This window comes from Gopherus evgoodei, chromosome 3 (assembly GCF_007399415.2).
Source record: "Gopherus evgoodei ecotype Sinaloan lineage chromosome 3, rGopEvg1_v1.p, whole genome shotgun sequence".
In the NCBI taxonomy this organism is placed as follows: Eukaryota; Metazoa; Chordata; order Testudines; family Testudinidae; genus Gopherus; species Gopherus evgoodei.
Window position 1 is genome coordinate 172,161,998 of NC_044324.1, and position 14,926 is coordinate 172,176,923.

The 14,926-nt window shown below is 40.7% G+C and overlaps 1 protein-coding gene across 1 annotated transcript; it reads right to left on the reverse strand.

The window, feature by feature from the left end:
• Positions 1 to 4,949: 4,949 nt before the first annotated feature.
• CNIH4 (cornichon family AMPA receptor auxiliary protein 4) lies at positions 4,950 to 14,564 on the reverse strand. The gene is made up of 5 exons (XM_030557429.1): positions 14,445 to 14,564; positions 11,952 to 12,020; positions 8,395 to 8,507; positions 6,407 to 6,547; positions 4,950 to 5,155 (listed from the first exon to the last, which is right to left on the reverse strand). Exons 1-5 carry the CDS (start codon positions 14,511 to 14,513, stop codon positions 5,128 to 5,130), a joined length of 420 nt encoding a protein of 139 aa, XP_030413289.1. The 5' UTR covers positions 14,514 to 14,564; the 3' UTR covers positions 4,950 to 5,127.
• Positions 14,565 to 14,926: the final 362 nt, after the last annotated feature.

The following is a 14,926-nucleotide window of genomic DNA, read 5'->3' on the forward strand; positions in this document are numbered from 1 at the left end:
AATCCTCTCAGGCTATTTGTGCTCAGTGTCTTCTGATAATTTCCTTACATCCTCAGGATGTGCTATGGTTCTGTAGGGTATTGGCACTCATGTCCATCTAATAAATTGTATTGTTAGCCCTTCCTGCAGCTGCCACAGGTATGTTATAAGCTCATGAATAAGAGGGGAAGTGACCTATGCTATGGGGGGGTAGGACCCTATAAGATGATCCATATTGTTCAGATTCTGAAAGTCTGAGATACTGCTGCTGTTGTGAAAGCCTTCATCTTGGTTAGTATTACATCCACGTGTGACAGTTTAAACCGTTGAGCCAATATATTAAATAAATAGAGAGAGAGTGATCAATTTTACTCTCAGAAAACAAAGTGACTAGAGCTATGTTCATATGTGAGTAGTTTGATACTGTAATTAGCAAATTCATAGAATGACTATGAAGCATAGTTCCTTCAAGTGCTTGTTTGGCCAGCTCCCCTATAGCTCCTTATCATTGGAGAGGCTGGAGTGAAAGTTATACTAAGGTACTGCTGTGGGATAGGGGGTGGTTGTAGAATAACAGATGGCTTTTGAGTGGTTTTTCCATGCAGTGGTAGATGTTACCAACAACAGTATATATCTGCAGAAATCAGGAAGGGAATCTTAGTTTAACAGTACCAGCATCAAGGCTTAGGCTGAATTGGGTCTGCCATGCCTACTTTTCACAAAGTGAATTCTGGCCATCACCACCTAAAAGTCAATAGAAACAATTCAAATGGTCTGCTATGTACGTATTTATAACTTCTCATTGTTTTTCTTACTATCTCAATGTGGTAGCACTATCTGAAATTTTCTTAGCCTCTGCAGTGTAATTATACATTGAGACTAGTGTTATTTGTTATGAAATACCATTAAATAACTTAGTAGCTATCAGGTGACAGAAGACAAGACTTCCCCTTTCTTTCTGCGCTTTCCCCTCTTGATCACCCTAAGCCTACTGAATGTCATGGCATTAAACAAGCCCTTAGTTTTATAGCAAGGTCTGAAATCCTGTATTGCCAAAGAGCAAGTGCAAAAACCCTAAACTTTAAGCAGTCTGTAAATACGAAGAAATGTTCATGGTTGCTCTGTCACCATTTACTTACTTCAGCCTGATTTGGATGTATGGAGCAACAGTCACTGCTATGAGCAGTGATTCTGTGCTAAGAGGGTGAAGTGCAGCAGCTATCTGGAAAACTACTCATTAGTATGTCTTTTTTTTTCAAGATGGCATTTCTAGGACTGAATCAGCATGGTGCTGAAATAGAGGGTATGTTTCTATTCTGTCTCCTCCCTCCCCCCCCGGAGGCTCACTCCTAGTTGCACACTCATGCTAGCAGAGATCAACCTACTGCACTAAAAATAGCATGGATATTGCACCTCAGGCTCTCAAATCCACAGTAATGGAGAACGCTTGATTCCCTGAAAATAGCAGAATATGCCATGAGGACTTCACTGAGAGGATGCCATATTAAAGTTACTAGAGTCCTGAATATGATCTACTGTAAGTACTTCCAGTCTACAGCTTGAGCCCAGTGTCTGTGCTACTATTTGTAGTACATTAGCTCAAGCCACATGAACATGCGTCTCCCAGCTGTAGTGTAGACATAGCCCCTGCTTGCCTTGCTGGGGGGGATATGACTTCCTTTTCTATCAGTTAAATGCCCCTTGTATACATTAATGTTTAAAAACTATAAATTAAGGCACATGTCCAGCTACAGCAAACTTTCCTTTCTAAGCACCACACTTTCCCCTGTAGCCCTCAAGTACAGCTCTTTATTTGCCTACTGGCAACTTCAAGCAAATCTGTCCAGTACTAGCAGTGGTCAGAGTGCTGCTGTAGACTAGCTGTCAACATTTTCTACGACCACTTGAACCTGCCACTATCTTGCAGTTATTTTAAGAGTTCCAACATAATGGCTTTGAACTGTTGACATTCATATGGAGAAAACACCTTGGATATGATGGCACTTAAAGGGACTGGGGAAGAGGTGAACTTCTGAAGTCTCCCACATGTCAGTGTTTCAGGGAAATATGGTAAGAAATGTAGGACAATACAGTAGGGAGCATCCATTTAGCACAGCAATAGGCTATGAATTTCAAATGTTACACTTGTTAGTGCCTGGGTACTTAAGTTATCTTAACATGCAACACCAAAAGTTGCAAGGCAAACTTGTGTGAATGGATACTGCTTGGTTCCCTGAAACCAGTGGACTGAAAGAGGACTTTCATAGAGAAGAGGTGATAGTTCTGTCCTGAATGCAACCCACAGTGAGCACTTGACCCCCCAAGTCAAGTGTATCCAGGAGGCAGAGGGAGCCTGTAGTTAGAAACCTGAGTTGTAATTAACTGTGTCACTTAAGCTCTCTGCACCTCTCATTTCCCATCTGTAAAGTGGGGATAGTACTTATACAGCTTAGTAAAGCACTCTTAAGACCTGTGGACAAAAAGCATTAGATGATACTGGTATTAACACTACATGTTCACTTTGTATACTCCTCTTCTTCCACTTATCCAATCTTTTGAAGCAGGGTTTCAGTTGACTTGCAGATAAAATTCAAAACACTTGTTCTTTTCAGCTTAGCTCTTGGGGGTAGGGAAGAGCATACCTTAAACGATGTCCTTTGCATTGTTTCTGCTCCCAAACTACTGTTCGGCTCCTGATTTAGTTACCTAGAGTGCTGAAGTATGAATGTTAGTATGTACACTCGCTGGTCTAGCCCTGGAGGGAGCCTTCCATCTCCAGCCCATTCCTAGGAGCAAGGAGATGTCATAATACACTCCCCAGCACAGTGCCCCACTGTATCATCTATGCTTGTAATCCTTTGCAACTATAATAAAACAAATAGAAAATTTGACTCTGCCTCCTTAACAAAAAGCTACAGTGGACAGGAGGTGGCTTTTATGCCATTTTACAGAGAGATGGCTTCTCGCCCCCCACCTCAATTCCACTGAACAACTTATTTTAGTCTTTCTGCTGTGAACAACACTACTGCTGGAATCTTTAATGTGAAACAGCAGAGGTCACCAGTGCTGCTGTTGCATGAGACTTCTAAAGTTAGTGAGTAGCAATGACTGTACTGATGAACAGTGGGTAAGAAGTTGTAAAGTTACAGAGAAGGCTGTTAGCTGGCCTTTTGTCTGCCAGTTAGAAGCCATGGCTTTTCAGGCAGATAATTGCAAGGCACAAGTGCTGGGAGAGGTTAGAACTATTTGTACTAATTCAGGAACTGGTAGCAGTGTTAAGCTTTCTGCATTCTATTTTTCTACAGGTATTGACAACCCACCCTGTCCTTAGTTAGGTGCACATTTGCATGACAGCAGATGGCATTGCAGACTGGATCTGACAATGCATAAGAGTACACTGGGCCTCCTGCTTAGTTTCTCTACTGCTACTGTAGATCATGGCAGCATTCTTAATATTCAATTGTAGTATCTCCCAGTGAATGTACAAAGTACATGATCCTGCAGAACAGGTGGTAAGCTAGGCAACAGTAGAGACAGTATTTTTACTGGTGCCCTACTATCCATTTCTTCCAGGATTACCACTAGGACTCATATTTAAAACAAAAAACTTACTCTCCCCTGTTTTCTGGGTTTTCTGGATTTCCTAGCACATCCTCCATGCAGGATCTATTGACAGTTTAAGGTCTTTAAGGCCAGTTGCACAAGATCCAAAATAGAGATGCTGAGCTGAGCATATTGTTGGCACTTAAGTAAACATGGTAGCAATACAAACTGTTTTGTTTAAGCATAATTGGTTTTGATTTTGGAACAACTGGTGTCCAAACATGGCCCATTTAATGGCCTCAAATCTAAGGCCAAGGCTATCCCAGCAAGAAAGTTAAAGGCAAGATACTAAGCTTAATTTCTCCAACTATCTAAAGGTCTTCAGTACTGGCCTCAAAGAATAAGAATCTGCAATTATTTTAGCATCCATTTAATTTCAACTACAGTTTTGCATTTCAAATCAAAGGGATATAATTGCTCTTTTGGATAGCATCTCTCAGCCCTTCCTGTCTGAGTCTTGCTGAGATTTAGTATTTTAAAAACACAGACTGATCTAGAAAAGTGGTCTGTATCAAAAAAAGAGTAATACATGGACCTGCAAATATGAATCCCTAAAAATGATTTTAGGCTCAGCTATTTAATGTGAATGTGGCATGGGAGAGCAGTCAAAGAGAAAGTTACAGCTGGCCATCAGAGGGGTAACTGACAAGTTGCTGATATAGAGCACTATCCTTTCTATTTATTTTTGATTCACATCTCTTGGATAAATAGATTGAGAGGTCATTTAGCTTTACTGTAGCTTCTGCCAGTCTCCAACCTTTGCAATGTGTTGATTACTCCTGAGTGAGTCTCCATCTGTAGATCAATGTATTGTGTAGCAAGAGCGTAAGGGGAAAGAATCGTAACTCATGTTTCTCTTATGTTGATACAGATAAGTTTACACTAGAGCATAGACCAGGATCACTTTTGCTATTGGGGCCTTACCCCATGCAGAAAATGAGATAATGGAAGTAGTGTTAGGTGGCTTTTTTGTTGTTGTTTTTTTTAAGGCTACTTTCATCATAATGCTGTTTCACGGAATAGCTCCGAGCAGATAAAAGATCCATGTGGGTACAAGCTTCTCTGGAGCTCCAGCCTGTTGAGTGTGCACTCCACTACAGGACTCCAAAATAGATCTTAAAACAACCGGACAGCCAGAGGCACTTACAAAAGGCCTTTACGAATGAGCAGATGTATTAAACCTGCACTTAATTTGCATCTTGACCCTTCACTGCGGTAGACCTAAGCAGAGACCTGCTAAACCAGGCTGTCTTTTCCTGTTATCTTTTCTACAAGATCAGTTCCATATAAAAATTAAATCTAAGAGCTAATAGAAGGTTTTTGTTTTTTTCATACCACACTTAATCAATTGCTACAAAAACTCAGTGTCATGGTTTTTAAAATATTTTATGTTAAAAATACAGCAAAAATATCTGAAAGAGGAAAAAATATACTGCATGACGAGACCGGTCCAGGTATGTTCGAAAGTCTCTCTGGCTCCACAACTGTTCACTGGAGTGATTCAGATGGTTCAAAATTTGGCAACTAACCAGTTCCTTTTCAACTTCAGTCATTTATCAAAGCCAAGATCATACTGTGACAAGACAAAAGAGGAGACTGATATATTACTGAAGCATATACAAATCTCAGAGCACCTACAGTTTTAAGCAGAAAAGAGATCACAACCACCTTCACCTTTATTATGAAAGCAAGATTTGCAGAGATTGTAAATTTTAGCATGCAATGATCCATCTTGAAGTGAGCAGGTGGCCATGTCACAGAACTCACTGAGTTGTAGCTTGGCCAACCCTATGAGAAGGTTTGCATGAGACATGTCTAGTAGTAGCTCCCTTATCGGATAGCTGTTAACCATCACTTTTTATTCTGTCTGCTAAATCCACTTAGCACCCTGATTGCAACAGATTTTACACTAAGATACTTAACCCTTACATATCTTGGAAAACTGGGCAAAATATACATTAAACATATGTACATGGAACAAGGCTTAAACAAAAAAACAAACAAACATGCCCTGTAGTTACTCCCAATCTTTTTCTCACTGTGTACGGGATAGCATCATCTAAAAGGGATGCTCAAAAAGTTTAGGCCTCAAATTTATGTTTTGAAAAGTTTTCTATAAAACTTGAGGTTAAACAGAAATGTTTCAATGGGAGGAAAGAGGTTTCATTATAACCAGATACAAGAGAGAAACTTTTACTAGACAGATATGAAACTACCCAGTGCAGCTGCAGCCAAGCTGAAGTGATAGGCCTGGAGTAGACAGACTGGGTATGACTAAAATTAAGTCAGATTTTTAAAAAGTGAAACACCATCCTCTTGGCCCCATTCTGCCATTATTTACTTTCCTTTACATTTGAACTACAAATCAAATTAATTGTTTGTACCCTTTACTGCTCACTTATGATGGATTAAGTCACCTACAGTTTGTGTGCATTTGTTTTCAAAAGAGTGCAGCTTTCCCACCCCCTACATTAGAAGTAGGGAATCTTGAATCTCTTCTTCCCTGTATAATCTAGAATGTGACATCACAGTTAGCTGGCGCATGAAATGCTGATTTTCCCCAAACTAAACCGTCATCCTAGTTTAGAAGTTAGTCAGGCCCACTCATAATTTCTGAACAAGGAAATATTCAAAATTAAAGGCAATATTTTGAGAGTGCATGTTTAACCTGGAACTGACTGCCACAAGGTATTACTTGAGCAATGAGCTTAAATAGGCTGCAGAAGAAGGACAGATATGCAGTTACACTGGCAGAATAAAGAGGATATGAAATGCTAGTATGACAGTTCCTTTGTTCCTATGCTGCACAAGATTTAAAACTAACCTGTAAAGGTACATGAAGAAACATAGCAGGTGAAAGCCTAGCTTAATCATGGCTTCCTTCATGTGTGATTTCAATTGCCCCCGATTATGGATCTCTGTGGGATCAAACACCCCCAAGTTCCCACTTGGCACCATAATGAACCTGAAAGTTTTAAAAAACAAAAAAATAATTTTAGTCTCAGTATTCAAGCAAATCTTACTGAAACAGCCAAAGAAAGGAAAACAAAGACACTGCTCCCCATTTTAAGAGTCATTTTCTAATTCAGTACAAAGCAACTGTTCTCATAAATTTCAAGATATTGCATATCACCTAATCATTGCATCCACAAATGCGAGATGGAAGAAAGCTATATATCTTGCTCATGTACATCATTAATATGGTGACATTAGCATATACTTTTTCTGTACAGCAACAGAACAAGTGTGAGACAAACGGGTCCCTGTCCTAAGGCGTTCCCAGTTCAAAAATGCAGCAATACCAGCACAGGCCACACAAAATGGAGACAGGGCTTTATGCTATAGGTGTGATTTAAAATGAAGGAAGCAACAAACAGGAAGTTTGGACAGAGGCAGAGAGAAGGGGGAAGAGTCATAGTCAAGGTAGCATCTAGGGCAGGGGTGGGCAAAGTATGGCTTGCAGGCCAGATCCAGCCCTCAGGATTGCCACTCCTGTGGTATCGCAGGCCTCACACTGCTCCCAGAAGTGGCTGGCACCACATCCCTGAAACTCCTAGGGGAGGGGGTACAGAGGGCTCTGTGTGCTGCCCTCTCCTGCAGGCACCGCCGCCTGCAGCTCCCATTGGCTGTGAACGGTGAACTGCAGGAGCATCGGGGAAGTACCCACAGATGAGGGCAGCACTTGGAGCCCTCTGTCCTCCCCTTCCCCAGGGGCTACAGGGAGGTGGTGCTGGCCGCTTCTGGGAGCAGCGCAGGGCTAGGCAGGCAGACAAGAAAGCCTGCCCTGGCCCCAGTGCGCACTGCTGCCACCCTGGGGCCGCTCCAGGTAAGCAGCTCTGGGCCAGAGCCCGCACTCCAAACCCCTCCTGGCCCCAACCCCCTGCCCTGAGCCCCCCCTGCACCCTTCCTCTGCCTCAACCACTTGCCCTGAACCCTTCCTGCATACCGCACCCCCCCTTACACCCCACACTCCCTCCCACACCCTAACCCCCTGCCCCAGCCCTACATTCATGACTCTGCATGTGATTTCCCCACCCAGATGTGGCCCTCGGGTCAAAAAGTTTGCCCACCCCTGATATAGGGCCTCAATACACAATCTTTGAATTGTTACAAACAATATTGGTTTAGAAATTAATAGTTAAAGAAATACAACCTCCTTGCATGGACACTGATATACCCTAAAAGGTGCCAATATCAGTGTTGCTTATTCCTGTAAATTTTATACCAATACAACAACATCCACAATAGAGGTTGTATCACTGTACCCACATAGTTACAGCAGTACAAGAACTGTCTTTACATCGTCTCTTGGTGAGATTTTAAAGTGAGGTGTGAAGCCTAAAATAGAAGAATCTAACAAGCACATGGGCATGGGATACATGACCAGAGCAATGAGAGGAAACATCTTGGCACCAGAGCTTTCAGTATTTCACCCCATTAACATGCTACTATTTTCAAAGGTTCAAGCCATTAAATCCTTGAAAACTTGATGATGACTCACAACAGCAAGGTACTTTGTCATTATAAATTTTACAACAAGTAGACTGAAGAATCTCAAGTTCTCAAACTTTGTTGCAATTTCAGCTAAAAGCACTGGAGAGGCCAATTTTCTAACCTTTTAGGCTACATGGGAAATTTTAAAAAGGTCAGATTTAACAGTTTCAAAAGCACCTGCAGTGAATTAATAACTTAGAGATATAAATGAAATATCCAGTCACGATGTACCAGCACAACATACAGTTTATCTTCACACTCAATTTTGAAAGTAGTGAAATTTCAAAAGAACAAGAAAATAAAATCCTGTGCACTTACCTATATATGTTCCAGGTTGCTACCGGAAAATTGAGGAGGAAGATGAACCAGTGCAATGAAATAAGCATTAATACTGTGACAATAGTATGGCCAATCAATTCTGGGACCACCCACTGCAAAACAGGAAATAATATAGAAGTTTAAATATTTACATAGAGTGCGGCCCCTAAAGGAACCAACCCTTAGTGTAATTATGTCAAAAACTACATGTGTACACAGAGTGGATAAAAACATTAAAAATTTTATTTAAATCAGATTTTTTAGAATGAAATGGGTTTTTTATTATGACAAACTACAGATATTTCCTTTGGTAAGTAAATCAGTTAGTTTAAGATGCAAAACGTGTTCTGATAAATGTTTTTCTTACGTTTCCAGCACATTTAAGATAACTATTACTTTCAGCATTTTTTAGTTTAATTCCAATTTCCATCTGTGTAGAACTTAATATAAATCACAAATAAAAAAATCTAGTAAATAAGAAATGCATCATTCCCCATTTCTATTATGAACAGTAAAAATTGAGAATCTGATAGTATACATATGTTAAGGTGTATAATTTTTTAAATATATGTATATAGACAACAGTGTGGCCTCCTGGTTAGCAAAAAAGTTCCAATTTAGGGTAAAGGCTATATTTAGTTGGAAATCAACATGTTTGAATGTTTCATAATCAATTACAATAAACCTTTCTTTAGGGAAGGAACTAAAACTTACAAATGCAAAACATAATTAAAATCAATTATTTAAAATCAAGATTTCCTGCAGGCAGATTTAAATCATGATTAAAATATTATTTAAATCAAAATAGTTTAAATCAAAATCTACCCTTTTTGTCTAAAGAAAGAGTTCTGGAAACATTTCCCCACTGTATTAGAGATCTATGTATATACTGCCTTTTATCCAGATACCATGGTGATAAGCCAGAAAGAACCTATATAGCACTCAACTATATGAATCACTTCAGCTCCACTGAAATGCATCAAATTCTGTGGTGAAACAATAGCTGTTTGCACACAGCTACACTACACAACAATTTAAGGCAGAAAATGAAGAATATTAAATTATAGCTCAACTGCAGGGAGTGTGGGATTAGGTAGGTAGAATGTAATTAAATCTGGACAGGACATGAGTCACAAAGGAAAAGTGCCACAGAAAGTTTAATAGTCAGGTTTTTCATTCTACCAGTTTCATTAGAAGTATTTACTCAGAAAAATGATTCCTGCATTTGTGGATTTGCTTATTTATCCATACAAGTCAATTCACCAGAAGTGAAACCTTCACCCATTTGAAAGAAAGATCGATCGATCAAGTACAGTGAAACCCTGCTATAACGCAATGTTTGGAGTCTAAAAAATTCCATTGCGATAAATGCGGGGTTGCGGTATAGCGGGGTTTCAAGCCGGTCAGTTTAAGTCAGTGGTCCCCAACGCGGTCCATTGATGTGCGCCGCCCAGAGCGTAGTGCCCAGCAGGGAAGAGAAGCCGCAGCCCTGTGCCTGCCGGGGACAGAGAACTCCAAGGCTGTGGGCGTTGGCCAGAGAGAAGCCACGGCCCCGCGTCTGCCAGAGACAGAGAGCACCGGCGCCCGCAGCCCTGGAGTTCTCTGTCCCCAGCAGGCACAGGGTCGCAGCTTCTCTCCCCTGCTGGGCACTAGGTGGGGGCACATGGCATTGGGGACCACTGGTATTAGGCCTTAAAGGAGAGTCAACTTATGATCACGTTATATGCGATTTCGTGTTATGGCGGGGCGCATTATTGCGAGGTTTGATTGTACTTCAATTATACAAAAAAAAAAAAAAAAAAGGAAAAGACAGATTCAACTGATCTTAAATAGGTTTATCTAAATCAGTAACTTTGTTTGATTTTATTCCCCCAGCATTTGATATTTTAAAATGTTTACTATGAAATAACTTTTTTAAGTTATCCCAGATTCTCTACTCAGAGTCCAATAAAAATAAAACAAACAAACCTACACGCATGCACAAATCAGTGACACATATTAAATATCAATCACTAGTTATCACTTTGGAAAATGGACATCTGAACAAGTAAAATGTACACAATGTGAACAAAATGTAGCGTGTCTCCAGAGATGGGAGCCATCTCAAAACTCAGAAAACTGACAAATCAGTCCTTTTTTTTCTTCCCCCTTCATGCCTCCCTGGCTACAGTGCAATTAGCCACTCCTTGGTGTTTATTCAATTTGATACAGTCTCTCCGCAAATCAAGATTTTTTCAGAACGACAATACAAAAGGCTCAGAAAATAGGCAGCAAATCCATCAACAATGTAAAACCAACCAAAGCCAGAAAAGTGACACACCCCAGCAAGTGTAGATCAGAGTGCTGCAAGAGCTATCTCAGGCCTGGGCTACATGGAAAAATGGTACCAATGGCTTAGAACTTGATTTAGTTAAGTTGAAGCAACCCTCTTCAGTGGACACACTTTTTGTGTGAGAGTGCCTTATACTGATTTATCTCAAGTTGGGAATCTTCATCAGGAAGATTCAATTTAAATCTTTTGTGATCTGTAAATATTGATTTCATCTAACAAACAGAAAGGGGAGCGAGGGGGATCCATCGATGGCAATCAGTACATGCAACCTTTGCCACACCTAGCAACCACAGGGATTTGGTATCCTGGGGTCTTGACCAGGCAGAGGCCTCCTCCAGTCCTGTTGTCACCAACCAGGAGAGAGTGGGGCCATCCCTAGGCAGGAGCCATTCAGCTGCAGTGTGGCCCCCCCCTACTGTCAAGTACTCATCCACCTCATTTTGGTCCTTCCCAGGGGTCTCTGCTCCGCACAGCAAACGCAGCTTCCCCTGCCCTAGCATCCAGAGGTATCTGGCTTTCTGGGCCACACATCTGTGCAGGGTGCCCCCTGCTGTCATCAGCCCCATGGCTGTGTAGAAAGTATGCTGGAGCCTCACTGTGAAACTGAAAATTTTAAAGTGATAAAAACTGATAAAGACTAATAATAAACATCAATATTATCTGTTGAATTTCAAAAGCCCCTCAATTCTGCCAAGCCTAATCTTATGCCACTCAAACCAAAATAAGTGTGTCCACACAAGAGGAACATACCAATTTAACTATGTCAGTTTCTAAGCAGAATTAGTTAAAATGGTACAATTTCTCATGTAGACAAGGCCTGATAACTGCTCTGGTCAAAAAAGGCCAGGAATTATAGCCAGATTTCTAATAAAGTAACTAAAAAATGTTAGGAAGATCACAAAACCATGTCATAACCAGCAACCTCCCTGGTCTGCCTCATACCCAGGGACAGAGGCAGAGAATCTAGAGATTCTAAGATGCAGGTATACAGCCAATTTATTGGTCTGCCTCAAAGCACCAGGGAGAGGGGAAATGCCCCACAGTTCAGACTGTTGGACATACGAGAAAGGTTCATTCTAGGAGTTGGGGTGAAGGAAAGCTATGGGAAAAGAAAAAGTAACACCCACCCCCATTTTGAGATTCACAGCACTCCCTATTGTTTCCAATGCTAGAACACGGGATCTACTGAATTTTATCAAATTAAATGGAACATAAGATTTCTTACTTTATTTAGTTTTGAACAGCAAGATCTTGCATTAATATAGTCACATTCCAAATCGGATAGGGTTATTATCTGAAGTCCAAGATAAGGAACATTTTTTGTCAGACAGTAATTCAAAGCTATATTTTAACTCTCACAGGAATTAGGCACACCTTTACTATAGGACAGAGGAGTTAAGGCTTTAATTGGGACACTCTTTTCTGTTAGAACAAAACTGTCAGTTACATTTGAAGTAAATTACATTTACTGTCCTATTTTATTCTCTTTACTACATCAGGTGTGTGAGGAAAAGACGTGGAACACAGTGGGATCAGCACACAAGTAATCTCACAATGCTTTTTAACCAATGACTGTTGGCCAAGTGCTTCAACACACTGAACACAGATTAGGGAACTCTAGAGCTTGCTTATTTCTCAATGCAGTTTCTGTTCCTAGGCCTTGTCCTACAATCTTTATTTATACAAATGATCCTCTGACCTCAGTAGAATTAGCCTCTTACTAGGTTTAGATGCTTATAACTGAAAACATAAATACAGTTTTCTTAACTCACTGAGAATACTACCATCAGACAGGTATATTGTTAGTTATAATTTGTTGACTTTTGTGAGTGCTTTGAGATGCCCAATGAAAAGTGCTAGAGAAATGCAAACTAATGTTTATTTTATAACTAGTGTCCAGATACACTTCAAAAGTGTCCATCACCAGAGTATAATCATGACATTACTCCACAAGAAAAACAAGAGGTGCTTTTAATATCAGAACTATTATTTAAAGGTAATCTGTGAAGGAAGAAAAATGTGCACTTTTTTGTTCTTTATTACACATAAAGTCACCTGAAAGGTTTAAAAACATTAGTTCTGCTTTGTTAAAAAACATATTATTAGCAATATCGGGTTTCTCTATGTTCGGCTGGAGAACAAATGGGCGGCTATCACAAGAAACTGATTCTAGAAAAGAGCAGGGATTTTTAGTCAGAAAAATTCTCTTTGAAAAAAGATTTACCCTCACTCTTCCCCAAATGAAGAGTGAGGGTAAATACACTTGATATTCCTGATGTTTTTAAAGCCTTTCCGGTTTTGATTTAGCTTAGAAACAAAACCCTTTAGGCCATCTTTTTTGTGTCATGATGAAACAAGAAAAGAGATTTTGATAAAGACTCAGTGTCCTTTGCATCCTAATAATGGCATAAAACAATAAACAAGAGCGATTAGAGAAACCTTGTGTAAAGAGAATTACAAAAGTAGTTCAACCAGGTACTAGTGGCATACTGAGACCAAGAATACATTTCCAACAGAATAAGACATCCATAGAATCCAGAAAACGGTGGATTACAAAGGTTTCTCGAAGTTTTTGAGATTTAAATTTAGCGCACCTCTCCTTTCCCCCTCTCCAAAATCCCATATCAAGACCAAACAGATCAGTATAACATGAACTATATGGAAGCAGCACAATGGGTTTTTCCTTATGTGAACTATGAGTGTAAGCAGCATACTGAAATTCTGCATTTAGAGGACTGGACACTGCAAGCTTTCATTACTGAACCATGTTTTTGCACATTCTTCTGTGTTATAGAAATGTTTTCACATAACGGCCTATTCCTCTCCTGCCTTTTTGAGTCCTATCAATATTCTCCAACTTCCTTTTTACCAAAGTAGTTTCGGAAGAAACAAATGGCTGACAAAAACTCACAAGCATTTTAAATGCTCATGTATCTAGGGAGATAATCCTGTGAAGTACAGCATTCAGTTCAACACCCAGGTAGGTGATTTAGTCACAGTAACACTCAGAATCTTATGCACCTTAATGAATTATCATTAGACAGTTATGCCAGATGTGCTGTATCATGATGAAATTGGAACAGAATCCAAATCTGGTTATGACAAAGGAACATCCATGTTTATTGTACAGATTGTGTTTTTAAATCCTTAATTAATTTTTCTTCATCCTCCAGTTAAAATAGAAGACATCAGTGAGAAACAAATGTGAGTTTTAAGAGCTCCTGTGTAAATTACTAGCAAAACATTCCCAAAAATACAGAGAAATTTACAAGGGTGACTTTCCATCACATTATTCATTCAATTAACAGAATAACTATGTTGGAGAAACAATTTAGGCCCCAAATGACATTTTGCAAAAACAGGGTTTGACAAAACCCAACATCCAGAGATATTGCTTTCCTGACTTTTAAAACAACATTTCAATGAAATCAGGCCTTTAGGCTTAAACATGTCCCAGCATAATTAGGAGGTACCTAGGGGATGGTAACTGGCAGGAGATGAGTATCATGCCACCCATGGGAGTGTCCCAACGCCCCCTCCTCAGCCTCCTCCTTTCCCCCGAGATACCCCAGCCCGCCTCACTGTATGGGCTCCCTCCCGGGGTAACATCCCTTATCCCTCACCAAGCCCCCACTTCTAGAGTTACCGCCCCACAGCCCTGCACCGAGCCGGTGCTGCCCCACCCCGCCCCTCCCCGGCCCCTTCGCCCAGAGGATACGAAATACACGGAGAGGAAGATCAGAGCGCAGCAATCAATGAGCGAAAAGACGAATACGACGGACTCCATGCCGCCACCACCACCACCGCCCTGCCTCCGGGCCACCGTACCCTGCTGTTTCCGGCTCCTTTCCTCCTACCCCGCCCACCGGCTCCAGCTATAGTGCCCGCCCCTCGGGATTTCACCCCGTGGCATGCTGGGAAGTGTAGTCTTCACTTCTCTCCTTAGGTCTGCAAAGGCTGCTAAGGGCAGTGAGGTGGTGCCCCACTGGGAAGGGACGCTTGGACCCATCCTTTGGGATGAAGCTGGGAAAAATCTTTCACTTTACATATATTAAAAACAATGAGGAATCCTTATGGCACCTTAGAGACTAACAAATGTATTTGGGCATAAGCTTTCATGGGCTATAACCCACTTCATCAGATGCATGGAGTGAAAAATAGAGTAGGCAGGGATAAATAAACAGCACATGAAAAGATGGG

Coding starts and splice junctions, on each gene's coding strand:
- CNIH4 (XM_030557429.1), bottom strand. CDS start 14,513: ATGGAGTCCGTCGTATTCGTCTTTTCGCTCATTGATTGCTGCGCTCTG. Junction 8,508..11,951: donor GCTGTTCAAAACTAAATAAA/GTAAGAAATCTT, acceptor CCTGTTTTGCAG/TGGGTGGTCCCAGAATTGAT. Junction 5,156..6,406: donor TTCTTCATGTACCTTTACAG/GTTAGTTTTAAA, acceptor GTCTTGTCACAG/TATGATCTTGGCTTTGATAA.